Source organism: Euleptes europaea, chromosome 18 (genome assembly GCF_029931775.1).
Source record: "Euleptes europaea isolate rEulEur1 chromosome 18, rEulEur1.hap1, whole genome shotgun sequence".
Lineage (NCBI taxonomy): Eukaryota > Metazoa > Chordata > Lepidosauria > Squamata > Sphaerodactylidae > Euleptes > Euleptes europaea.
Window position 1 is genome coordinate 38872666 of NC_079329.1, and position 26828 is coordinate 38899493.

The 26828-nt window shown below is 49.8% G+C and overlaps 1 protein-coding gene across 1 annotated transcript in view; it reads right to left on the reverse strand.

Moving 5' to 3' along the window:
• FMNL1 (formin like 1) overlaps positions 1 to 26828 on the reverse strand; it is a 91876-nt gene that overhangs the window by 28393 nt on the left and 36655 nt on the right. Inside the window, 9 exon segments of the mRNA XM_056863320.1 lie at positions 966 to 1059; positions 2386 to 2462; positions 4536 to 4644; positions 5760 to 5888; positions 7967 to 8107; positions 9448 to 9531; positions 16255 to 16328; positions 17597 to 17680; positions 21774 to 21857. Coding sequence (XP_056719298.1) covers positions 966 to 1059; positions 2386 to 2462; positions 4536 to 4644; positions 5760 to 5888; positions 7967 to 8107; positions 9448 to 9531; positions 16255 to 16328; positions 17597 to 17680; positions 21774 to 21857 — 876 coding nt within the window.

The following is a 26828-nucleotide window of genomic DNA, read 5'->3' on the forward strand; positions in this document are numbered from 1 at the left end:
GGCATGAGGACAAGCAGAGGAAGCGGAGCAAAGGACTGAGTAGACTTCCTCTCATGAAAACAGAATTCATGCCAACAGGCTCCCTCCTTGCTCCCAAGGCCCAGTTTGCTCAACCGTGTTGGGAAAGAGATAACGTTTGTGCCTGGATCCGATTTCCTCCCTCCCGAAGGCTGTGAGGCAAACCGCCTGCTCCCTGGGCAAATGGCATCTCCTGTAACACAAGCAAGGCTCTTTGTCCGATCTCCCTGTGTCAATTTACAGGTGACAGCAGGAAGGCTGCAGGGGTGGGTTTCCCTGCCCTTCCTACTGATTTGCCCAGCTCATCTCATTCCCACAGGGTTCTACAACCTCTCAAGGGACTCCTGTAAGGAGTTACGAAGGAACAGGTGCATTCCCTTTCTACCACTCACACACGTACTGCAAAGAAAGAATTCCCTTCAGCTCCAGTTTCTAAGAACCATTTCCTTTTGCATAAAACTGCACTCCAGTTTGAAGCAAAAATATGGAAGTCCTGAAAAATCTCAGCTTTAATTCTTATCGCAGCAAAATGGACAGCGCTCTTGCTTTCACCTCGCAGCCTTTGCGCGGCGGCCCCGAGGCCCCCGTGACGCCCAGATATCTGATGCCAAGACACTGTTTGGTTTGTTTGCTGAATTAAAATGGAAGGCAATACCTTTCTTTTGTGCTCATAAAAATTTACTGAGTGTTTAAAAGGAAGAAGTCCTTGGAGAAGGTTTCTGCGTTAGTCACTGCTCTGAGGGTGCTTCTGCAATGTCTCTGTATTGGGAGTGATCTAGTTATCTTCTCCCAGTGGAAGGAGCAAGAGAACATGCAGAGACACAGCGGGCAGCTTCTGCTTTGGGCTCTCAGGAGCCTGTCCTGATGTAACATGTTTGTTTCTCACAGCAGTTTGCCACGGTAGCAGCAGCCAGCACAACAAAACCCGGGGCCCACAGCGCACAGACCTCTCTGAAGTTGTCGAAGGCAGCCAGGATGATGTCGTGTCCTCCTCGGACTAAGCAAACGGCGGCCAGCAGCTCCAGGACGAGAGCTTTGGTCCTGCAGCGAGGAGAAGAGGAAGGGCGCTGAGCGGGAAGGTCTCCCCAAGAGGAGGCTGCACTTGGAAGAGCAGGGGGGACCAGAGGGAGGCAGGAAGCTTGGACCGTGGTGAGGTGCCAAGGAGAGCCCCTTGAGAGGGTCTGAAGCTTGGCTTATTGGCTCGAGTCTTCTGGATGTTGTGTCCCTGCAGGCGGACCTTTCTGTGGCAGATGGGAGCGCGGCCATCCAAAGAGGGGGGTTGGGCTAAACAGCATTTTTCGTCCTGACAGTTAACGTGGTGGTGTTTGGATGTGGACTAAACAAAGTTAGCAGGCCAAGGGGACTAGGGATAGAGACCACAAAGGGGCTAAGAAAAGGAGGGGTGAAGACAACCCCCAAATCACCTGCAGCCACAGCAAGGGAGGCTGTTCGAGAGTAAGGGCACACCCAGGTTAGGCTCGAAGTCCACTCTGCCACTTAGCATTCTGCCTCCAGTAATCCGGGCTGGCTCGAGGTCCCTGGTTGTTCCAAGCAAGGTGCCCCTTCCCCTCCAGGGCTTGCACCGATGGCATTGCTGCAGGGACCCGGCTGGGGGCAGCACCGGCCCAGGAAGGGTTGCTAGTCACCTCCCATGCCAACTGATGGCAGAGAATGGAGCCCCTGCAGCGCACCTGTGCCTGTCTCATGGTGCCACCCCAAGCAGTTGCCTGGCTAGCTTGGCCAGAGAACTGGCCCAGTCCTTGATGGTCGGCCAGGGGCAGCAGAGAAGGAAAGCACGTAAGTGGCCGGCGGCCCCATTTTTTGCACTCAGCACTGGACATTCAGGGGCAGGCTGAAGAGAGACCCCGCTGGGACAGGAGAGGGGGGTCGTGGGGACTGCCGGGAAGCAGGCATCCTGAATCGGCAAGATGCAGAACGAGGGCGTGTGAATGTGTTACAGGGCAGATGTGGATGGCTGAAGTCCCAGAGGGAGTCCAGTTGCTTGGCTGGTGGAAGAATCAAATTTGGGGGATGCCTGGAATTTAACCATAGCTCAGAAAAAAACCAGGCTGGAATGGCTGAACTGGGCTTAATTTAATACAGGCTTTAGCCACGGATCTTATTACAGTGACAGCATTCAAGTTTCTTGGGATGTATGAAGTAGTGAAAGGGTGTCCCTGAAAATGTGCGGAGGGCAATTTCCCCCTCCCTGTCCACCCCAGAGCTTCCCTCCCGCTCAGGATCCAGGATTAAGGGACCACGGCTTTTTAGGCAACAGGCCATGGCGTTGACATGGCCTTTAGAAATTAAACATTATAAAAATGGAGGGGAAGGAGAATATCCGAAGAGGGAGTTCCAAATCCTTACCTGGGGCTCTTATTGTTGAGGCTCAATGTGATCTCGTTGACACAGGCAGGGTGGTTCATCACAAGGCTGAACCCAGACTGTGGGGAGGGAGAGAGATGGTGTTAGCAAAAGAAACGAGGGAAGGGTGAGGGTTGAAGTTGTGGGCAATCACGGGTGCCTCTCTTGTTCCTCCAAGGGACAGAACATCAACTGTTCCTCAAGCAGAGTCTTGCCATTTTCACCACTGGGGCAGCCAGCTGCTTCCACACAACTCACAGCCAAAGAGCAGCTCCTCCTGCCTGAGGCTGGAGACAGACAGTGGGTCAGACCCAGCAGTAATTCTCTGCCAATGGGAGGCACTTCCGCCAGCAGAATGCTACTTTACTGCTTTCCACCTTCTGTTGCAGCCCATGGAGCTCCTCAGAAGGTTGCCCCTGAGCAATGGGGGGCGGGGGGCTCAGGAATATTATGAAGGGAAACTTGTGGGTCTGTAATTGAAGGGTGGAATCAGCAAAAACCTTCTGCTGGGAAACAACTGCTGGGTCCAACCCAACAGAATTTTTGGTGTGCCAAGGACAGTTTGGAAGAGGGTGTGCACACTCATCCCAGTTCCATGTCTGATCAGACTACTGTTTGTATTACTCCAGAAATGCACCAAACCTTTTAAACCAGATGGGACAAGAGGTGTGTGTGTGCCATGAGAGGAAAAGCTTCTTCCAAACCACATCTGTTCGTAATTAACACCTGGATCCCACCCCTCATACAGACTATGATCCCCTTCAAAACTGAAAATTACTTGAATTCCACTGTCTTGTAAAAAAGGTAAGATTTCCTTGAAATTACAAGTAAGCACCCACACGAACAGCTTAGTTAATTGTAAGGAGCAATTCCTGCTCGGTTGGCTCTGGTGGTTGTCCTTCAGCCGTCCAAACAGTACAGCCAAAAGAACTGTCAGCACTTGGATCCGAATGCTCAAGTGTTTAAATGTTAATTTTTTAGAAATTCTGTTTTCAGGGTTACTGAAATCATCATCTTACATCTGGTCTGCCTCCTTCCCACCAAATCCCTACATCTAAAACTACACCCATAATAGGAAATGCTGTGCAAGAGTTCATACAAAAAAGAATGTAAATATCTGGCAACCAAACTCAAATTTCAAAAAATGCACTTAAGAATTCTACCTTGCATTTGTTTTCCATTATGGTTGAAACGTTACTCGAGGCATACTCATGAATCCCCACTTTACGGGGTAGGGCCACAACCCAAAGCTGTTGGGTATAGCGAGCTTTGTTATATGTCAGACAGCCAAGGGTTAAATTGATTGTATTGATGTTAACCAGTTCAAGAAGGTGATGTAATCTCCAATGTGTCAATTAGCTATTGGTCAGTGAGAATTAGTTGTAAACATGTGTTTAGTCACGTACTAATAATTTGCATATTACTGCTCTTTTCTTTGTCTAAGTAGAAAGAGCAGTAGCAGTTTCTTTTTGGATCTCAAACAGAGAGGATGGAGCATTTCTGTCTTTTAGAGATGCCATGTGACTAAGTTTAGATTCCTGCCAGCTTTTCTGGCAAGTTTAGGAAACTAGAAATGTAGTAAGGATTTATTGTTTAAACTTCCAGTTTCCCTACCCTATTTTTATAGTGAGTAAAGTTTGTTTTATTAAGACAAAGGACTTTGTCTGTTCATTGCGTGTGTGTGCCTTAATTGACTTTCACATAGCCATAATCAAATGATCCATAGCCTCGATTTTTCAACAAAAGCTCTGGGGAAGAAAGCCTGCTTTGCAAGGTTCCGAGTTCAGACTCTGCTGTCTCCAAGATGCAGAGTGCCGAAGGTGCCACAATGCAGACGGCGCTCCCTGAAATCCTGCACAAGCGCTTCCAGTCAGAGCACACAATACCAGGCCGAGATGGACGAATGGTCCATCAATGGAAAGCAGCTTCATGGGTTTCTACGCCACACGATTGTCACTCAGCTTCTCCGATCTCTCCCCTCAGCATTTCCATGGGCAGCTTTACATGCTACTTGGGGAGCTTGACTCCCAAAGGCAGTCCCCGGTACAGTAGTGTTAAGTGGAGGTGCGGGGGAGGAAGCACGAAGCATTTTCATGGCCCTCTGTACCCCCTTTCCCCAACCCTGTGCACCAGCTCAGCATTATTTCCATCACCTGATAATTCATGATGGCACGGAGGCACATGATGCAGACATGAACGTCGTCCTTCTGGCTGACGATGCGCGAGTTGCGCAGGGCCTTCCTGCTGTGGGCCAGATTGAGCCTGAGGAACAAATAAATTGAAGAAGAAAGAAAAAAATGGCAAGATGAGAGATGTGAATCACTACCCAGCACAGCAACACACAAACTAGGGCTTGGGGTACGGGAGGTGTGGGAGGTGAGGTTCCAGCCAGGCAGCAGGAATACAAAACAAAAAAAAATCGCTTTCAGCTTCTAAGTCACCACCTCAGATACTATCTAGGAGACTCTCTAGTCCAGGGGTGTCAAACTCAATTGTTATAAGGGCCCAATATGACATAAATGCCGCTTGGTCAGGCCGGGCCATGCCTCGCCAGCCCAGATCGAGAGTGGAGGGTGGGGTGGCTGCCTCGGCTGGCTCACAGGCTGGATCTCTCCAGGGGCCAGATCCAGCCCGCAGGCCTTACGTCTGACACCCCTGCTCTAGTTGATTTATGGAAGGCCGTCATGTAATAAATAGTCATCATCATCCCCATCCCCCTAGCAGAGAGTCTGGGAGGAGGAGGGCAGGCCTGCAGGCCATGGCAGGTGGCTCCAGAAAAGGGTTAACGTATCATGGGAAGGGTAACATTTAACAGTTCTACAAATTAACCTGGCAGAACACTGGATGTGGCCAGTCATGTGGAATATCTGTTGAGATTCTGAGAACCTACGAAAAGGTTTCTAGACCTCGTGGTTTGGGAGGGGGGAGCTGACACAGATATCGGTCATTTCTCTTAAAGCTGGAGATGTGCAAAACATGGGGGTGGCTTCAGAGGCCAGGATTCCCCCTCCCTTGGGACCTCTCCACAACCCATGGCCTTTGTGCACCAGGGCTTTCTCCCAACGCCTTTTTTATATGACTAAAAACAAGCAAACTGGAGCAAAGACAAAAATTCCAAACAATGCCCCAAAGTTCTCGTGCAACCAAAACTTAAGCATGCAAGTTCTTGCAAGCACCCCTGCTTTTACACAACTCATTCCAATCTCAGAGTTTAGATTTTAGGACTGCGGAGTGTGGGATTGTTTTCTCCAGCTGCCAAAGCGCCAAAGCTTAGGAGGGGAGAGCATGCCCCCACCACGCCAAGCCTGCTCCGTGCCCTCTGGCTGCATCCACAGGGGCCTGTGTGCGTGTTCTGGATCAATGGGGGAGAGGCTCACCGGGGGGAGTAGGAGTTGACGGGTGGCCTGGGCCTAGGGTCCTGCTCGCACCCGGGAGCGCTGGAGGAGGGGACGCAGGGGTGGCCTTGCTGAAAGAATGTTTGAATCTGCTGGTTCAAATGGCAACACCTGAAGGAGGTGGAGGATTGGAAGCCTGCAGGACAGGAGGGAAAAATAGGACGCTTCAGGCAGATGCTTCCCCCCACCTCCACCCCCCCAAACCGTGGGGAGAAAGGTGGTACTTATGGAACCACAAGAAAAGGCTTAAAAAACAAGCCCCAAACCATTCCAGCAAAATAACTGTGGCTCATTACCACCCTTCTGCCAAAGAGAGCATCCTACCCTATATGCTACATCGTTTCATGAACTCATAGTTGGAGTTCTTCCCTCTTTGGACTTTCTGGCTTTGGACAAAGTCTGAGGATGGAGACTCTCAGGTCAGGAGACAGGGGCGAGCCCCCTTTGGTCAGCTGCCTTCAGCACACGCAGAAGGGCCAGGCAAACCTTAAACAGCAGGGCAGCGGTTATCCACAGCAGCATTTCGCAAAGTCAGCTACAAATCTCAAGGCCCCTCCCCTCCCCAATGGGGTCTATGAGGAATATCTCGAGGGCAAATGCAACAAAACACCCTCTGCCAGGATGCACACCAGGGAAACCAGTCAAGGATAAACAAAACTTGGAAAGGGCACCCTCAGTGTGGCCTCCATATTAGATACGGACTGCTGCCTCAATTTAAGGTTTGCCAGCTATATCAAAAACATGGTCCTCTTTTTGAAGGTACTGTGGCTCAGTGGAGCAGATGTCCTATTATATCATTCCTGCCCCTCCCAAATGATATAATAGGACATCTGCTCCACTGAGCCACAGTACCTTCAAATTTCTGAGCCTATATGGAAGCAGGCTGACTCCTACCCCACCACCGTGCCTCTTCCCCACCCATACCGAAAGGGCAATAGGCTGGGTACCTACCGTGAAGTGTTGTCCCAAGGGAAGCATGCAAAAGAAGCATCGGGTTAGAACAAGAGGAGGAGACAAGGCAGAGAGAGAAAATGCAAGGCTGGAAAGAAAATCAGAGCCTGCTGTTTGTCGAAAGCAAAGCAGCTGATGCAAGCAGGCCTCAAAGTCAACTTTTAGGGTGGGCAGTCATAAGAGAAAACGTGGAAACTGGATTGTGGACAGTGTAGCCGAGCACTTCTCAAACTTTGAAGCACTGACGACTACTAATCCAGTCCAGCGCTCATTCACAGGCCCCAATAGTTGCTTACCTGACAGCCAACAAGTGGGAAGATGCTTGAAAGACTTCCAAATTAAAATTGAGCTCCTGCCCAATAAGTCTGCCTGCATTCCTGTGGGAAGCAGTTGCTTCCACAAGGCAAGCTGCTTTTCCATTTAACATCTGAAAAGTCAGCTAAAAAATGGGTTACCTCTTCAGTGACCAATGGAAAATGCAGAGGAAACCACTGTTCCACTGAAATAAATTATATTGTTACAGGGAAAGCATCTACAACAAACACTTTCTTGTTTTGTTTCCTTATTGTTTTCTTGAGGTATTGAAAAATTAATTCCAGATTCAAAACCCATACAAATTTGGATTTTGTTAATGTTACCAATTGCCACATGCAACTGTGAGGATCTGCCCTGAAAACTGTCCTTCCACTGTTAGCTCCAGTTGCAAAACCTCTTGCACAAGGAAGCAGCCCCACCTAACCCATGTGCTTGTGAAAGGCACACCCTCAGAGCTCAACACCTGAGATTTTGAAGAGGGTAACAGAATGGCTGACTTGCTACATTAAATAAAACAGCTTCCAAGTTCACAATGTTTTTAGCTGGGATACTGAACTTGTGAGCGCTTCTAAAGTTCATGCATTTTTTGTTTTGAGACATTTCATTTATATGATAACCCCAGCCCAAACAGAGCTTGGCTGAGAGTATAACTTGTGCCCAGCTCAAAGATACTTGTGCCCAGCTCAAAGAGATGCAGGGAGCAGACCGCTGGGAAGGAAACCGGGTAGGAACCCCGTACCCACCTGCTGTAACAGGTTTGGTTTTTGACAGGTGGAATGGTGAGAGGAGGAACAGAAAGGGACTGGCAAAGGAAACTCAGAACTGGCTCCAGCACAGCCTCGAACTGGGGGATGGGCCGCCGGCCGCCCCCCAGCTCCCGTTAAACAAAAGCCACGGGGAAAGGGCTGTGTTCACTCTGTTACCTGACAGTCGGGTGCCTCATTTTGGAGGAGCCCTGCGTGGGGGAGGAGGAGTTGCTTCTGCTGAGGTCCTCCACAGATCTGTCCAGGGCTTTTCCCTTGTCGGACCCCGGGCTCCCATTGTCTGTGCTGTCCATATCATACCTGGAGCCACATACGTAAAAACAGGCGCACGTCATCGGGAGGATGGAGCAAAGGGCAGCAGAGAGGCTTAAACAGATTGTGGCGCAAAGCAGGGCTCAGGCTAGGGGCACCTCGACGGGACAGTCCAAAAGGCTTCCAGGTCCGCTCTACGTGCCCCTGGCACCGCTCCTGGTCCGGCCCCCAGAACTCCCAGACTGGTGCTCGGGCAGGCTTAGCGGCTGTCTGAAGCAGGGGGAGCTCTCCAAGGTCCTGACCTCATTCCGTTACGATGCAGCACAGGATTTCCATTCCAACTGCATTCCCGTCCTTGAGGATTTTTTTTACAAAGCACGCTCCTGGCTCTCAGGGTTATGGAGAAAAGCAAGAAAATGTGCAGCCAGCATTTGCTTGAGTTTCCTTGCTGGTTTCCCCCCACCCCCGAGCAGCAGAAGCAGCATAGATTATTTTAGTACAGAATTTTGAGAGCAGTCTCTTTAGTGCAAAGCTCTGCATTGGGGACACCACCGCATAACTCTTAATTTGCCATGAAGAAGTTAACGGGCTAGTTCGCAGGGCCGAGGCTGCAAAGGGGGGGCATGCACGTCATGTGTAGAAACAGAAACCTGGCTCCAGCCAGCAGGGTTGTCTTAGAGAGCCACCAGCAGTCAGCAGTCAGCTGAGTCGAGCGGCATTGCAGCCCAGGCGAGACTGGCCTTATCTGCACCTGCCGTTATCCTCGCCACGGGGCCTGCACAGAGCAGCCGCTGGGGGCATCGTCATCCCCACGGGGGCTGCCTGGCTCTCCTTGCTCTGGGGCTGTTTTAATGCCCCCAACAGCCCTCACCAGCCAAGAGGAGATGACTCCCAGGCAGGACTGCACTGCATTTAATTAAATGCAACTGCATAACATCCCTGAGGCTGTTTAACAGCAGGAACGGCTGAGTAAATCAGACTCAAAATGAAACAATGACTGGATTTCTCCTTTGGGGTTTTTCGCCCCAAGAACTGTTGCTCAAGGGGGGAAAGCCACAGGACTTCAAAAAGCAGATTTCTCTGCATTCCTCACCGCTGGCAGTGAACCAGAGGATTACACCAGTGTCTAAAAATTACTTCACTTTGGGAAGAATTTCAAAGCTGCTCTGACCCAAATCAGGTGCTGCAGGGTTTACTTCTCCACAACAGGAAAAAAGAGGAGAGGAGGGCGGATGTGTGTGTGACTAGGCACAGGTAGGCATTCTCTGCTGGATTGGGGCCCACAGCAAAAGACAAACATGGTGGCTGCGCCTGGCATGGTGGCAATCCCTCCGGGGCCCTCCCCCGCCCAATGCACCCTTTCAGGCCAAGCTCCAACAGCTACTTACGTGACGGAGCACTGGGCAAACGCCAGGTAGTCCACCAGGACGTCCAGGCCCTTGTTCTCTTCATTCAGGAACTCCTGGACCCAGCTTAGCGGTGGGAAGAAGGAAGAGAGAACACATCATCTTTCCCTCAGAATTAAAAAGGGGAAGAGTTACGCACCAGCCTGTCCTCTTCTTCAAGGATCCATCTAGCGCATTTGTATCCCGCCCTTCCTCCAGGAAGCTCCGGGTGGCTTAAGGGGCTCTCTCCCTTCCCCATTCAATCCTCACAACACCCTGTGAGGTAGGTTATGCTGACAGTGTGACTAGCCCAAGTTCACTCAGCAACCTTTATGGCAGAGTGAGGATTTAAACGTGGGTCTCCCAGAATTTGGTCTGAACACTACAATGTGTTAGCTGTCAGGCTCTCCTTGTCTCCAGAGTTTCTTCCTTGCATTTTGTCATGCCTTTTTTTAGGGTATTTTCTGGACAGACACAGACATCTCTCTGCAGCCTTTACTGTTATGGCCGCATCATAAATTGTTTCATAGCAATTATATCATTGATTATTTCATAGGAATTATATCATTAATTATTTCATAACAGACAGAATGCTTCTTCTTCAGTTTAATCCACACAATCATCCTGCCTGGTAAGCTATTAATTGTCCCATTTTACAAACGAGAACCCAAAACTGAAACTCTATTCTTGGGGGGATTGTGTGTGTGAAACTTCCCTCGAACCAAACATTCCCCATACGTGGAAAACTGGCACGTCACTGAAAATGCTCACCTAATATTTCTTTCTCCCTGATATAAAGCAGGATTCAAAAATTCACTCCCAGACCAACACGGTGTGGCTAGAAGAGTACAGAGCTGTTAAGGTTGCAAACAGCCATTGGGTGACTCTCTTGCGGCAAGTAAAGAACCATCTTTCAAAAAGAAAGATTTTGTAAATGAGAACAGAGGGTGGGTCTTTTAAAAAAAAAAACCCACAAAGAACGTGTCTAAATGTGTGCTAGTAAAGAACAATTATTTTCTGGATTGATTTGCAAAGCTCCCCCCATCTCATCCTGCAAAGCAGGGGTGGGGAACCTTTTTTCCGCCAAGGGCCATTTGGATATTTATAACATCATTCGTGGGCCATACAAAATTATCAACTTAAAAATTAGTTTCTTGGGCAGTCCTAGCAGTTCCATAGCTAACAACTCTTCCACAAGGGGGGGGGAATGTTCCTTTTCTCAGCAAAACAAACTCACATCTGCCTTGAATAGAGGCTGTTCCTGTCTGCGGGAGGGGGTGGATCATCAGTCCTAGATCCTTCTGAGCTAGAGATCTGCCAGGACCCACAAAGGGCCAGACCAAATGATTTTGCGGGCCTTAAATGGCCCCCGGACCCGACGTTCCCCACCCATGCTGCAAAGTCTAGGTCAGCACTATGGAACAAGGACTTGCCTACAGCCAGCCTTCGAGCACTTCCGAGGATGGATTTTTGAACTCAGGGCTCACTCCCACATGCTATGCATCAAACTACACTGGCATGCTCTCCGTCTTGTCCTCTCCTCCTCTGCCCCTCCCTGACAGTGCGGTGCTTGGTCAGATTTGTGGACAATTTTCACCCATCCCATAATCCCATGTTGCGAAATACGGCTGCCTGGTGATTCCACCTATTATCAACATTCAGCCATTGAGTAAAACACAATGTGGGCTAAATGCAATCCCATGGCTGGGGTTTGGGTACCAGAAAACCCAGTTTTATCAATGGAACAAAATGACTGGAATGGGCATCCATCTGTAGCCTTTGTTCCCCATCCTGTGCATTTCTAAAAGTAATGTGTGACTATCATGGCCCATTTCTCAAATAACAGTTAATGGTAAACTCACTAGGTGATTATTTTTCCATGTGATGACCTTTTCCAATGAGCTTGGTCCCTCCCCGCCTCCCGCCCCCAACCGGGTGAGATCTGGTATTTACAAGCATCCTGGACAGCCGCTAAAAACTAGACTTCTCTAAGAAACTACAAATGCTGTCTCTTGCTATGCAGGGGCTCATTCACGGCTGCTGAACAAATAAAGTTTCATCTTTGCAACCAGGTATTTAAACTGACCAGAAAAAAACACCTCCAAGTGAAGATGGGAACTATTCATCCTGGAACTGTACCTGGGAACAGAACCCCACAAAACCTTACTCTGTTGTCCCCATGTAAAATGTCCACTTGGAACCATTCGCAGAACCCCTTGGGAAAAACCAGCATCTGAACTTAAAATGTGACAATGTCAACTTGCACGTTGAGTAAATGACTTGGTGACTTTGCCTGCAGGGTTGTGGCTAATGGAGGGACTCGAACACAGACCTTCTAGGCTCAAGTTTAAGGGTTGCTAGTTATGCCCATTTAGACTTGGAGTCTTCATTGGACAGAAAAAAACCCAGGAGTCATTTTAAGATCAAATCTACAATTCTGGCTAGGGAAGCCAGCCTCCAGGTGGGACCTGGGGATCCCCCGGAACTACAGCTCATCTCCAGACTACAGAGATCTGCTCCCCTGGAGAAAATGGCTGCTTTGGAGGGTGGACTCGTGGCATTGCACCCTCTGAGGTCCCTGTCCTCTCCAGACTCCATTCCCAAATCTCCAGAAGTTTCCCAATCTGGATCTAGCAACCCTACCCCATCCCCTGCTGTTGGCCAGGGCGGACCTGGCAATTCTAATTCTGGCCAATATAGGTGTTAATGCAAGTTACAACATGGGTCAAAAGCAAAAGATTTAACCATTACACCCCAAAACACTGTGCCTCTCTTTTCACTGGCCTCTGATGCCCGCCGCTGTACATCTTCATACTGCACAGAGCATGATCATAAACTGCGTTGCAAAATGCTGACAAGACCCCTGCCGGCTGGCTTCCCTTGTTCGCTTTTCATTTTTTAAGGCAGGCAGGCAGGCAATCAATCTGGAGAGATAAATGCTTCCCCTCCAAAGCTGTTAATTAGCCTGCATAAATCACTGTCGTTAATGGTGTCGGCTGCTGCCTCCAACATGCTGGGACTCCCCTTCTCCGCAGAGGACCGAGACCTTTGCCACAAACCTCAGGTTGCTTGCTGGGGCCAAGAACGGGACTCCAGTGGGGCCAGGGAAGAGCTCTGCTGCTAACAGAAGAGGCAGAGCGCCTTTGACATTTAGGTCTCCGTGAGCATCTTCTGACAAAATAATCTTAATGTGCTTTCAATTCCTGGCTGCTTGAGAGGGTTGCAAGCTGTGTGTGTGTGTGCGTGTACTTATTTCTGCTCCCTTTTTGTCCTATATCTTCCCCCAGTTGTGTTTCTTACTGTTCTTTAGAAAAGTTATTAGAGCAGGAATATGAAAAAATTATTGCTAGGGTGGGCTTGAAGGGGGAGAAGAATATGCAGGTCTAAACCAGATTCAGGGCATGCAGGTGGTAGACTGGGGCCTTGGTCCAGGGCCCCACTGGGTCCCCATCTGGCCCTCAGCAGCCCTAAAGATCCTGCTCCTGGAATGCACTTCAATCACCTTCTTGACAAAAAAGCAAAGAACTCTCTAACCCCTTCTTTCCTGGAGTAAACAATCACAGATATTTTAGCAAAAGCCTCCTGTTATTTTACACCTCAGCAGGTACAGGCAAAGGATTCCTTAACCATCAATACTTACCCAGAAGCACAAACAGCAACATGGGCTCAGGATTGGTTCTCCCTTTATGCGGCCTTTGGCTGTTCCCTCTTGTGCCAAAACACAAAGGACTGAGTGTCTGAAATGCACTATCCTTGGCAGGAGGTTCAAGAGCCCTTTGCCTATATCTTAGTATGGTCTGAAGGTAGAGCCAATGCTGATGGGCCTTCAGCCCTTGGTCAATTCAAAACTGTAAGAACATACGAAGCTTCTCGATTCCAAGATTCCAGGGCTCATTTAGCTTGGTGGTTCCTGCCACAAACATCAGTGGCTCTCCAAGGCCTCAGGCAGACTTCGTTCCCAGCCCTGCCACCTGAGATCTTTCTTAAAGTTGGAGAGCTCAAGAACTGACCCATCTGAGTGCAAAACATGTGTTTTGGGGCTGAGCTACTTCCCCAGAAGACAGAATTAGCACCTGCAGTCTCAATAATGTGGGCCCAACCACGGTGCTTTACACAGAGATCCATTAAAAACTGCATTGCTCGTCTGGGCTCCTTCCGCACGGAAATGGCTCTCCTCCACCTGGCTCTGGCATCAGACAGAGGGTTTCTCTGCACTTGTTATGCCCCATTCTCCAAGGCTGACATTTCTCACTCCCTGCCCCTCTGGAGGGCTTATCACAATGGCATGACGAAAAATGCCTCTGGTGGCACAGGGGGGGATAAAGACAGCAGGGAACTGAGGCAAGAAAAAATGCAGCACATCAGAAAAACCTGCACTTTCCCATCCACATGGGCGCCACCCCACTTAATAAGAAAAAGGAGCCGGGGATCGATTCCAAGGGACAATAATTTGTCCCATAGACACTCTCTAGAAATGGAATCAAATGCCCCTTTTACATCAATAAAAGCAGCATATAATTTTTTTTTTGCCTAGAGTATTTTTCAGCCAAGTGTGATAACATCAAGCAGTGGTCTATGGTGGATTTATTGTTAGTAAAGCCAATCTGCTCCGGTCCAACGATGTCATTAGACCTTACCCACTCGATCAGTCGATGTTCCAGATGCTTAGCATATAATTTACCTATAATATTAAGAAGACTGATCGGGCGAAAGTTTTCAGGTAGATCAGCGTCGCCTTTTTTATGGATGGGAATAATTATTGAATTTTGCCAGGTATCCGGCACAGCTCCATATTGATCTACAGTAGTAAACACTTAAAGGATGCGTTCACCAGTCTTTAGTTTTGATAAGAGTTTCCGCCGGAAGGCCGTCCAGACCCGGAGCTTTACCTGCCTTTAGACAGCTAATTAGTTTTATTATTTCTTCTGGATTGACAGGGAACCAGGAAGGTACGTGTGACTCAAGAGGATCAATAATATTAATAGTTGAGATTTTATGATCAGCAAATAAAGCAGAAAAATAATCAATCCATACTCATGGAGATATTGAGAGTTCTGACTTTCCTAGATGATTGCCACCCCACTCTTTCCCAAATAGTCAGGCCAAGGCAAGTTTAGGAAAGGCTGCAGCAGAGCAGTGGGAAAGCTGGAAGGTGCACAAATGCACCACGGTGCTCTATGGAAGAGCTGCAACCCATGTGCAAGTCTCTAGATGAGACAAAAGTACTGGAAATGACCACCCCTCAGTCCTGTAGCGCAAGGGAGGGGGAATCTGATGTCCCACGGCAACCTCTCCGTCGGAGGGCTTGCACACCCAATTCCTCTTTTAGTCGATTCCTCTTTTTGTTTCAGTAAACATTAGGAAGAACTTTCTAATATTAATTTAGGAAGAACTTTCTAGAGTGGTTCCTCAGTGGAACAGGGTTCCTCAGGAGGTGGTGGGCTCTCCGTCTTTGGAGGTTTTTAAGCAGAGGCTCTGTGACTCCGTGAACAGGTAGATCATGAGAGGGAGGGCAGGAAGGGATGAGTCAGTGCTCGGCTCTCATGGCCCCTTCTTACATGCCCAGGGAAATGCTGATCGCCACTTTGGGGTCAGGAAGCAATTTTCCTCCACGTCAGATTGGCCAGGGATCCTGGAGGATTTTTTTTGCCATCTTCTGGGCATGGAGTAAGGGACACTGGGGGTGTGGGGGGAGGTCACTGCAAATTTCCTGCATTGTGCAGGGGGTTAGACTAGATGACCCTGGCAGTACCTTCCAACTCTGATTCTGTGATTCTAGAAAGATGCCCCCCCACCCCGCATTTGTAACTCAGCACTGTGCCAGGGATGGGATTTCTTTTCACCCAGGGCAGCAAAGGAGCTTCTGCTGGCCCTGTCCCAAATGCATTTATAAAGTTGTGACACTGACTGGCACAGGAGCGCAGCTCTACCCATTTTGCCGCTGCAGCAGATTTTGCTACCATTATTTGGAAAACCAAATGTGGATCCTCTGCTCAGGCCTTGAGGGTGCCCTTGAGGATGCGCTCAACTCCTCCAACTGTGCACCAAACTCAGAAAGCAAAGTCATATAGAGAAGGATCTTGGGGGGGGGGGCTGTTCTGAAGCTACAGAACTCTTTCCATGACTCATCAAACGTCTTTGTTTCAGGGAAGATAGATTAAGGTTTCCAGTTTTTCCCCTTTCTAATTCAGATTCATAATTGATGTGCATGAACTTCTAAACTGCAACTCACCTCAAGCCCTAAAGAAAGGATGGGCTAGAAACAGACCTCATTATAATTATACACTTGAATGGCAAGTTCCAAAGGGCCGCATGTGGGCTCCCCAGAGTGCCCAGGGGGTTTCAGATCCACAGCAGCCTCTTCCACCTCCTCAAAGAGTTGCTCCTTCGTGATGGGGGTTTCCCGTAAAAGTGGTGGATCCAGCTGAAGGGTCTGCCATTGGAAGTAAAGATCAGGGACGTTCCCTTTGCACACACGACGAGGCCCTTTGGGCTCCCGCATGAGGGCCTTTGGGCAGCAGCCCCATTGTGCCCCGTCCTCAGAATGAACAAAGGGTACTTTGGGTAGAAGATGAATGCTTCTGAAATTCTCAGTTTGCTTTGAGGACCGCCTTGAGCACTGCTTTCCACCACCAAGACAGGAGGAGGGGAAAAGAGGTCCTTGGCGGAGCCCCGGGCCCTCCAGATCCTCCAAGCACCGAACAAAGGCCAGCAGAAGCAGAACTGCGTGTTGCGCACAGAACAGCCAGCAGGAGGACTCCTCGCTGGCAGAGAAAGAAGAATCTCGTTGGCCTTGGGGCTAATACTAACCCAATATGGTTTGTCCTCAGAGAGATCTCCAGCTCCCGAAGAACCTGGGTGGACTCTTGAACACGCCTCTTAAACTGCGAGGAGAAAACAAAAAATAAAACACCTTAGAGGCACAGGTTGGAGTCCGATACAGAACCGACAGTTCTTACCGACAGGCTTAACTTGCATGAATTGGCCATATTCGGTGCTTTTAAATGACCACATTTCTTGGCACTAAATGCTGAAATGGTGGAGGGAGGGGGTGGGGTGGGGGAAGAGCTGACCATTTCCACATTGCTGGTTCCCTATTTATTGCAGGGAAGGAGGCAGGAAATCCAGTCTGGACCAGAGAAACAGTCTGCTTATTGTATCCAAGCATTCAAGCCCACGTGCATTGTTCTCAACCGAGGGTACTGAAAAAACATTTCATTTTTTAAAACATGGGGGCCACTTTGTTTCTAACCAAGTGCAAAACCAGGGCGAGTCAGCACCATCTCAGACCCAAAATGCAGAACCCTGGTACAAGTTCAAGAGATTGTGCAAACCAGACCCACGGGCCCAAGAGCTGGTCTGGACAACCGTCTCTCTGTGGCCAACACGATGCTTTGTGTCCAGGGAGAGTGACTGGTGCCCAGTGCCAATGGCCAGGAATCACAGTTCTGCATGCCACTGGCTCAGGCCACCCTCTTCTGGGTCGGCAGGGATGTACAAAATTGCCGCTTGTACTACATGCTGCAGATTTTGCATGCCACTGGAAATCACTGACCGTGTGCAAAACTGCAATTTCTGCTCAGAGTACCCCGCCCAGAACAAGCACAGAGGGCAATAAAACCCTGCACCAAGAGGAGTTGTGTGGCTTGGATTCAGTGACATTTGTATTATTTTCTCCTGTTGGCAAAACAGAAATAAATATTTGGGAGGGGGAATCTGGCAGGAAAATAGCAGGGAAAAGATGCATTTTGCATTCAATCGCATGTCAACTGTGAGTTTAAGGAGTTGCTGAGCCATGCAGGTTTTCCTTTATTTAGAAACAATTGGTTGGATCTAAATCTCATTTTCTGCCAGTGGGGGTTTGAGGGTGTAATTTTTTGCTGACTTTCCCCACTATAGACCCCCCACTTTGCACTCAGAGATGTTCCTGGGTCTCCTGATCACTTGGGCGGGGGGAGCAGTGGAAGGAAATAAAGTTCTGTTCAGCAAATGAAACACCATTCATAGCCCTTCGGATCCAACTCAACATATCCTATGTAAGATGTGCACAGTTATGTAGAAAGTTTCAGTGGGAGGGGGTGGAGAAAACAAGGAGAAATGGGAAGCAGAGAAAAGAGGAGAATGAAGCCACATCAGTCCAGTCAGAAGTCACCTTTCCACTGAATCCGCCCGTGTCTAGATAGCTCTTCAGTTTCTGGATGTAGGCAGAAGGTGGGTTCTTCACTTGGAACCTTTCCTGTAGGTAGACACAGATGAGGAGGAAAGGGAAGAATGACACTGCTTGATTCAGACTAACAGCGCATTCCTGAAAAGAATGCCTGTGCCGGGCTTAGGAGGCAACCCAGCGGCGCAAAATAAATGTGCAACCCTCATAGGGTTTGAACCCAGCAGCCTTGGATCAAGAGCTCAGCGACCCCCCCCCCCCGAGGAGAGAAGTTCGGCCTGCAAATATGGGCAAGTTCCATGGACCACGAGCCTCAGAGCGGGTCTTGCATTAAGCTCCCAAGATCCTCTGAGGGAAGAATGCCCAGGATTCTTTGGAGCAGAATCCATGTAAGGCAAGCTGGTACAAACCCCCCAAATAAGCGCTGAATGGATCTTAACTTCATAGTACGGTCCTCACATGGGGACTCTACCACTTCTACACAGGCGTACTTTCATCTGAAATAACTCCCACGTAAATTAAAAAAACCCAACAACTCTCAACACCAGAGAAATGTCTCTAGAACTAGCCCAAATTACAAAACTGTGTGGCATCTTGAAAGACAATGAAAAGAATAGTGATCTTTGTTGGTTTTCTATGAGCAAATTAACATGGCCACCCTTCTCACTCTGATGTGGCAGGTTTGGGGCGAGGGTGGGGCTCACAGAAAAAGCACGCTGCGTAAAACTGAAACTGTGCCAGGCCACAGCCCGAAAAGCCTCAACATCCGGAAATATTAACTAGGTTTGCTGCAAACTGGCCCAAACTACAGTTGCCTAAATTGATGGAGGCTGTCTGCTCCTCTCTTTCCTGTAGCCTTGGCTGTGACACTCGGAGGACAATGCTCTCGCACAGCTCCTGTTCAGTTTGATGGGCCTTGTGCAAGAGAACCTCTGATCAAATGGTCCCCTGCAGATCAGAGCTGTGTATCTGTGACTTGGCACTCCGCCCCTCCAGGCAGGGCTGCGTCCTCTCTCTGGGCTCCTGTGGTCCTCTCCGCCTGCAAACACTCCCCATTCCCCACTCCAGCTTCCCTCTCTTCCCTGCCTCCTCCACAGACACATTCTCACACTGACACTTAGGCATTTAGAGCTTAACAAACCAAACACCTGCAAGGAGGAAACTCATCTCCTCTCCCCACTTCCTACGTGTTTCAGGCTCCTTGAGAGGAGACTCCCCCCCCCCCCGCACCACCACCACCCCGCCTGTCACTTGCCGGCATTTGCTGTGAGTCACGGCAGACACCAGGAGGCCCAACTCATGAGGCCTCGAGGCCAATCTGTTTTCACTTCATCTCCGGGAGAGGAGTCCGGGAGGCAGCTGCCCTCCCCTTGCCCACAGCCCCTGTGCCCAGGGTGCGCCTTCGAAGCTCCGGAGGTTTCCATTTCAGACACCTCAGCCCTTGTGGCAGAGCCATCGAAACAGATCTGTCAAGGGCTGAATCCCTCGCAGACATTTGCGCGGCTCACAGTAGTGAGTCACTCCCCTCCCCTCCCTTTCCGTCTTCTCAGCATCATTCACAAGCCTGTTCCTTTATTAGCTGAGAAATATATAGCTTCACAGTCATATTTCTGCACGCGTCTCTCGGGCAGCAGCTCATACTGAGAAGTGACCCTGCCTTCCAGCAGCTTGTTCTTGGATTCTTCGGGGATGGGCGGGGGGCAAGTGATTGGGGTGGGGGGAGGCAGTGGCCTGCCTGCTTCTCTCAGGCCGGAGCTGCAGCAGCATTTTTATAGAGCTGAAGGTGGCTTTGAGAGAGAGATCACGGCTTGTGAGGTTCTTGCACCTCCCTTTTACTTCCAACAAAGAGCTTTTGCAGATTTTTGCAATGTTTCAGCCAAGCCAGTTTGACCCTACGCAACAGCAGGTGTTAGGGATGCCAGCATCTCTCTCAAATAACCTTCTGCTCTCTGCAAAACCAGTGCCTGGACGTGAAACAATTTACTTGAAAGAAGGAAATGGCAGGCTTAACATTGACTTCATGCTTCAACTGCTCTGCCTCCAAATGGAATACTGATTTTGGTTTTGTCCTTCCTCCCCGAGGAGTGCTTATGCATTTACCCATTTAGAAGTTTATTTGGTGCCTTCCCCACCCCTTGTCTCCCTTAATCAGTTGGCTTTTTCCCCCTGCATTGGGAAGGACGGAAAGAAGAGTGGTGGGTTCATGATGTCTCAGACATAAGCCAATTAGAACTGTGCCAAGCCAGTTTCTGCAGCAACGTGGTAGAAGGGGTGTCTCCCAAACTTAACCCTGAAGTGTTGTACATCTGAACAAAAACACAACCAGGAATGCCATTCCACAGCAGTTCTTCCACTCCGTTTGTGTGCGTCCGTGTGCATCCCCTGCCCGTTGCCTCTCTTAGTCCTTAACCAAAACACTAATAGAATTTGGAAGGAATCAGGGAGTGATGAAAAAGATCAGCAGGTTCAAAATCTTCATCACCTCCACAAGGGGGTTACCTCACCCACATTCTCAGATGATCTAGCACAGGGGTCCCCAACCTTTCTGAGCCTGTGCGCACATCTGGAATTCTTGTTTAGCAACAAAATGGTTGCCACAAAATGGCTGCCGCAGAAGGGGCCGGCTACAAAATTATTGCCACAGTTTAACTTCAGTAACACGGTGGAGATCCTTGTGCTGTGGTGGCAGATGCTGCCAAAGCAATATACTTAAAAATCTGCACAGCCAATCAGATCTCCAATAGTCAACCAGAAGCCTTGCTGGCCAAAAGCCCTGCCTGGCCTGCCCACTTCCTACAAACACTTGGTGGGCGCCAGAAAAGATGTCAGCAGGTGCCATGGCACACACACACCCCGGCACCCCTGATCTAGGACTTTGCATAGGTGGAGAAAAGGGTGTTGCTGAGCTAGGGGCAGAAGGGAAGTTGGTGAGAATTGTTGGGAATTGTGAGGTGAACATGCAGGGGACAACCTGATGTCCTGAGCAGAACCTCGACGCATAAGCTGCAACATGTCACAGGTAAAGACAGGGTTGCGCTTGTGCTCCTAAGTTTCCTCTGTTCTCATAACAAGGATCACTGCTTCCCCCTGCCCCCTCTCATGTGAACACAGGCACAAAGGACACAGTTCAGATGACGCTTCTCCGCTGGCTCTACCCACTCACTGTAACAGCTTCCTTTATCAAAAACAGAGTACGTAATAAGATGTACCCATGCTGCCATTCAAACATACTCAGCTATTATGACATATTCACTATTACAACAGGAGGTAAGCGGGGCAGGAGGGAGGGAAAGGCAGTGTCTGGTGGGCTGGCATTTGGGGTCAGGGTCCTGGGGTCAAGGTGTCCCCATCTTCCACGCAGGGATTTCACTTCTTGGGACCTAATAAAGGTTTGACACCTGAAAAACTCCAGTGTGCGTATATGTCTGGAGGCTAATAACATTTTTAAAAGCCTTCCCTTACATCTTGCAAGAAGACCAAGTAAGAATAGAGATTTAGTAAGGATGGGTGCTAGAAAGCAGGGTGAGTGCCAATAAAGGTGTCAGCAGGCACCAGCAGGCCCACAGGCACCACGTTGGGGACATAGAGAAAATCAGATCATAAGGAAGGGGGGTAAGGGCAGAGGGTGTGACCCAAATCCCCTCCTTCCAAATGTTCACTGGTCATATGAACACACAACTACACACCACACTCAGTGCAATCCTAAAGATAATTACTCCAGTCTAAGCCCATTCATTTCAATAGGTTTAGGCTAGAGTAACTCTGCTTAGGATTGTATGTCAAACCTGCCCCCCCCAAGACTAAAAATTTGATGCTCTGTTGACTGAGTCACATGGCTGAAGGGTAGCAAAGGTATTTTTCTTATAATGCTCCTGGATGTGGGGGGAGGGAAGCAGAAACAAAACACTCACCTTATTTTGTACAAGGGCATGCATTATGTATTAAAAAAATTCTGTGCCACCTCTCCAGGGAAGCGTGCATGCACCACCCATCTGAACCGCCACAGTTCCCACCTAAGGACCTTTGGGGTTGGGGATCAAGAGTTTCAGCAAACAATAACCATTACAGGGGGGAGCGGAAAAGCTATGAAATTAAACCTAGTTTCAGGCTGGCTTAAAATCTGTTCTGCCGACAGGCTGAAGAAAGGAGCTCCGTGGTCTCTTACCTGGTCGCAGATCAACTCCCATTTCTTCTCGTTGTCATATTGACTGAGTAACTTCATCTTGTCCGGTGGTAAGTTCATGGAATTCTAAAGAAAAATAAGAAAAAACAAGTTCCCCCAATTGTATCACATGCATCACTTTTACCACCATGGTAAAAAACTATTGAATGACCCCCCCCCCAAAAAGAAAACGGTGGGAGGGGTGAAGTAGTCGTTTACTTGCACAACGGAGAGCGTTTTCACACTAGTCCTTGTCTCTGGGGTCAACACCAGTTGCTCTCTCTTATATTGCTGCAAATCCAGAGGATGCAAGTGCAGGCAGGGGTGTTCAGAAAGCCCCACAGCAGGCGGAGACAAGTTACCCCTGTGGGGCGGGGGACATTGCAAGGTCTGCTTGGTTTGGACCTCAGCGCCAGCGACAACAGGGGTGGGCGGCCCCGTGGGGCCAGCACCACAAGGGCCAATGGGTTCAGCTAGCTTCCGGCTGCCAGTGACCTTCTGCGACAGCGTCCCACTGGAGACTTCCCCAGCGCGTTCACGGGCCGGTTAGTATATGAAGCTGAATGCTTTCCTACTTGGATAGATTATGTGTTTGTGGGTCAACTGAAACTTTATCTCATATCTTCTTTGGCTGTGTGCTGGTTGCCCCTCTGGGAGACCTGTGGGTAGAGCCAGCGATAGTTTCCATTTCTTCCTTTGCTTCGATGTCTCCCCTGCTAGCTCATACTGATTCTGGTATTACTTTGGACGTGGCTAAATTTTTGGCAGCAGTGGTTTCTGAGCAAGGATGGAAATAGAGGGAGGCATTCGTAAGATCTGAAGTGTGATGTCGGAGGAGAGTCTTACGGATACGGTGGACCACCAAAAAGACAAATCAGTGGGTTCTAGATCAAATCAAGCCTGAACTCGCCCTAGAAGCTAAAGTGACTAAACTGTGGCTCTTGTACTTTGGTCACATTTTGTGAAGGCAAGAGTCACTGGAAAAGACAATAATGCCAGGAAAAGCGGAAGGCAGCAGGAAAAGAGGATGAGATGGACTGGCTCAATCAAGGAGTCCACAGCCCTCAGGTGGAAAGACCTGAGCAAAGCTGTTTAACGATAAAACGTTTTGGAAGTCATTATTTCACAGCATATACCACACACACATTCGTAAGACTGCTTCCAACCAAGACTGCTGGGTTGTCGGATTATTAAAGAAAGAAAGGCTTGGAGGTGTGGTTTGGAGGTGTGGTTTGCTGAAGAGTTTTCTCTCTCCATGACATGCCTTAAACTTACTCGCTTTGCGCAGGAGTGGTGCCTCAGTCCCTCCACCCCAATGCCACTCACTTCCTCTAAGTCCGAGGTCCACTTACTTCACCGAAAAATGAAGTATGTAATGCAACAGAATACAGCACTCTAAATGCATTTGTTTCTAAAATGTTTTAAACAAATAAATACCTTACCTACCTGCGCGGGTAGATCCATGTATGCCCATCTGGAGCAGAAACAGACCCCCCACCCTCCCTCCTAGAGTACCAGCAGTGGTGGGCAATAGGGATTCTTCATCAGGAAAGGAACGGACAAAGGAATAACTATCTCCACTGAAGGAGGCAATTTCAGTGGGGACAACTATCCATGGCATGAGGATTAGCTATTGCACGATGATCCTGGAATTGGGTTTGCACAGCATTAGCGAAACGCTCACTGCTTTATCATTGTCCAGGAGCATCTGGGGACTCAGAGGTTGCTCTGTCCCAGGATGCCCACATAGGGATGCCAGCCTCCAGGTGGGGCCTGGAGATCCCCTGGAATCACTGCTCATCTCCAGACTGCAGAGGTCAGTTCCCCTGGAGAAAATGGAAGCTCTGGAGGGTGGACTCTGTGGCATTGTACCCCACTGAGGTCCCTACCCTCCCCAGGCTCCATCCCCCAATCTCCAGGAGTTTCCCAACCTGGATCTGGCAACCCTACCCCCTCCCCTGCCAGTGTCCAGGGGGGCCCTGGCAACCCTATTGCAACCCTGAGATAACAGCCTGTTTTAATCCAAACAATGGGGCTTAAGCCACACTCCAGACTATCTTGGTTTACTGGTACCCCACTGAATTTCACACACCCCTCTGAAATTATATGGGCAAGGCCAGATCCACCGGGGTGAAGAGTCTTCACAATAAAAGGTACTGTAGAGAGGCAAGTTGCAAGTCTTTGGAAAGGAAACATTCAGTGGGGAAACAACACTAAATCATTATGAGTGTGCTGGTGGGGGGCACGGCAAGAAAACCCCCTTCCCACTGTCTCGATCCCTCTAATCCAGGGATCCCCAATGTAGTGCCCGTGGGTGCCATGGTGCCCGCCAAGTGGGTGAGGCCAGCTGGGGTTTGTGCCCCGCAAGGCTTCTGCTTGGCTTGCAGATTTTTTACCATGTTGCTGTGGCAGCAGCTGCCACCACCAGCACCAGGCCCCTGCGCTGTGCGACTGAAGGGAAGCTGCGGCAATGGATTTGTGGCGGCCTCCGCCTCCTGCAGCAACCATTTTGTGGCCGCCATTTTGTTGCTGCGCCCACCACGCTGTGTCAAAACACCACATATGCCTGCAGGCTCAGAAAGGTGGGAAGGGGCAGGAACACACACACAGCGCTGCCTTGTACTGAGTTAGGCCACTGGCCTGCCTATCAAGGTCGATCTTGTCTGCTCTGACTGGCAGTGGGCCTCCAGCAGAGGTCCTCCACGTTGTATAGCGGTTAAGAGCGGTGGTTTGGAGCGGTGAAGTCTGATCTGGAGCACCGGGTTTGATTCCCCACTCCTCCACATGAGCAGCAGAGGCTCATCTGGTGGACCAAGTTGGTTTCCCCACTTTTACACACGAAGCCAGCTGGGTGACCTTGGGCTAGTCACAGCTCTCTTAGAGCTCTCTCAGCCCCACCGACCTCCCAGGGTGTTTGTTGTGGGGAGGGGAAGGGAAGATAATTGTATGCTGGTTTGATTCTTCCTTAAGTGGTAGAAAAAGTGGGCATATAAAAACCAACTCTTCTTCTTTTTCCACTTGGTCCTTTCAGCTGGAGATGCTGGGGATTGAACCTGGGACCTTCCGCATGCAAGGCGGATGCTCTGCTGCCACTGAGCCACCGCCATGCTCCTGCAATCAAGCAACCACTGATAACAATCCTGCTTATATTTCCACAACCATGGAACAGCACAATGCGTCCAGAATCCTTGACATTTGGCAACGGTTCCTTGAACTCCACTACTGATTTGGGAGCAAAGACAGCTGGGGCTGCACCCTCCGGTCGCCATCTCTGGGATTGGAGTCTAGGGAGGGTGGAGTTTGGGGCAGGGTGAGAGTTTATCAGGGATGTGATGCCATAGAGTCCACCCTCTGAAGCTGCAATCCCCCCCCCCCAAAAAAAAGCGGACCTGATCTCTGGCGCCTGGAGATCAGTTGTCACTGCGGGAGAACAACAGGCCCCCACTGGAGGATGGCAACCCTGTTCCATCACCCCACCGGTTTACTACCTAGAGGTTTGTCCTCCAGCCCTCACCCCTAATGGGGTGGACCTGGGGTTTCCAGGCACCCCCTGGCAACCAGCAGGGGACGGGGTGGGGGGGTCTTACCAGGCATAAATGAGGCCGAAGCCTCAATTTTCAAGCTGGGAAAATCCTGGATCTTTGTGGGGGTGGAATTTGGGAAGTAGAGGGTGATTAACAAGGCTTTGATGCAAGAGTCCACCTTCCAAAGCAGCCATTTTCTCCAGAGTTACTGATCTCTGTGGTCCAGAGATCAGCTGTAATTCTGGGAGATCTCCAGGCCCCACACGGAGGTTGGCAGCCCTATATCCAACAGCTATTCTAAGGAAAGTGTTCATGGCACACACAACACCGTGCTGCCCGGGTAGGGCTGCCAACTCAGGGTTGGGAAATTCCTGGAGATTTGGGGGAAGAACCTGGGATGGGACCTCAGCAGGGTACAAGGCCACAGAGTCCACCCTCCAGAGCTTCCATTTTCTCCAGGGGAACTGACCTCTGCAGTCTGGAGATGAGCAGTGATTCCAGGGGATCTCCAGGCCCCACCTGGAGGCTGGCATCCCTATGTGGGCATCCTGGGACAGAGCAACCTCTGAGTCCCCAGATGCTCCTGGACAATGATAAAGGAGTGAGCGTTTCGCTAATGCTGTGATCCCTGTAGTCTGGAGAGCAGTTGTAATCCCAGGAGATCTCCGGGCCCCACCTGGAGGTTAGCAACCCTACATGACCTGAGAGGCCTGGAATGGGTGGTGCCAACACCAAGATGCCTTAATAATGCCTCAGATGGTGAGGTTCCCCTTTTTCTACAACATCACCCAAACAAGCCTTCCGTGTGACCAAGCTACCCGCTTGCCTGGGTGAAATCAGCGGGTATTTAGAGGTAGTTAGCTCAGGAGCAGGAAATTGCATGTAAAGCATGTGCTCGCCACCGCTGTTGCTCAACCCAACCCTTCCCACTTCCCCCAACAAAGCCAGTGGTTACAGCAGCCCCGGAGGGCCCAGCAAAACAGGATGACAGAGGCCGTTACAGCATTTGGGCTTATCTTAAATTCAGGCCTCTTTATCGTGGTTGCTCTCTTACGGTGCGCACTTTCCCCTCTTTCTCAATTACAGAAAGCACAAGGCTCACTCCTCGGTCGTCCCAGACAGCTTCTGCGCGTACAGACTAAACCTGCCCCGGCAGCCCAACACAGACTGGCCTAATGCAGAGCTTTCAACAGGAGGCAACCACGTTGAAGGCAGCTCATCTTCCCACTGTACTCTCAGGGCTAACGCTTACCCTGGTTGGTTGTATTTCATGTTCACAGGGTTCCCCTGAACAGTCACCGCCTGCCAGTAAGGTTAGTTAACCAGAGTATGCGAGGGCACAACAGGACTTCTCGTAAAACCTGAGCTGGCAGATCAAAAGGAGAGGGGTCTTTGCAACATCTTAAACCCTTTCTGAGTTTAAAAAAATGTTTTCATGGACACAACAATGCTCCATGAGGTCACACCAGAACCACCTTCTACATATTTACCCCCCCACACACACACAAAATCTCATTGCACTATGTAACTGCTG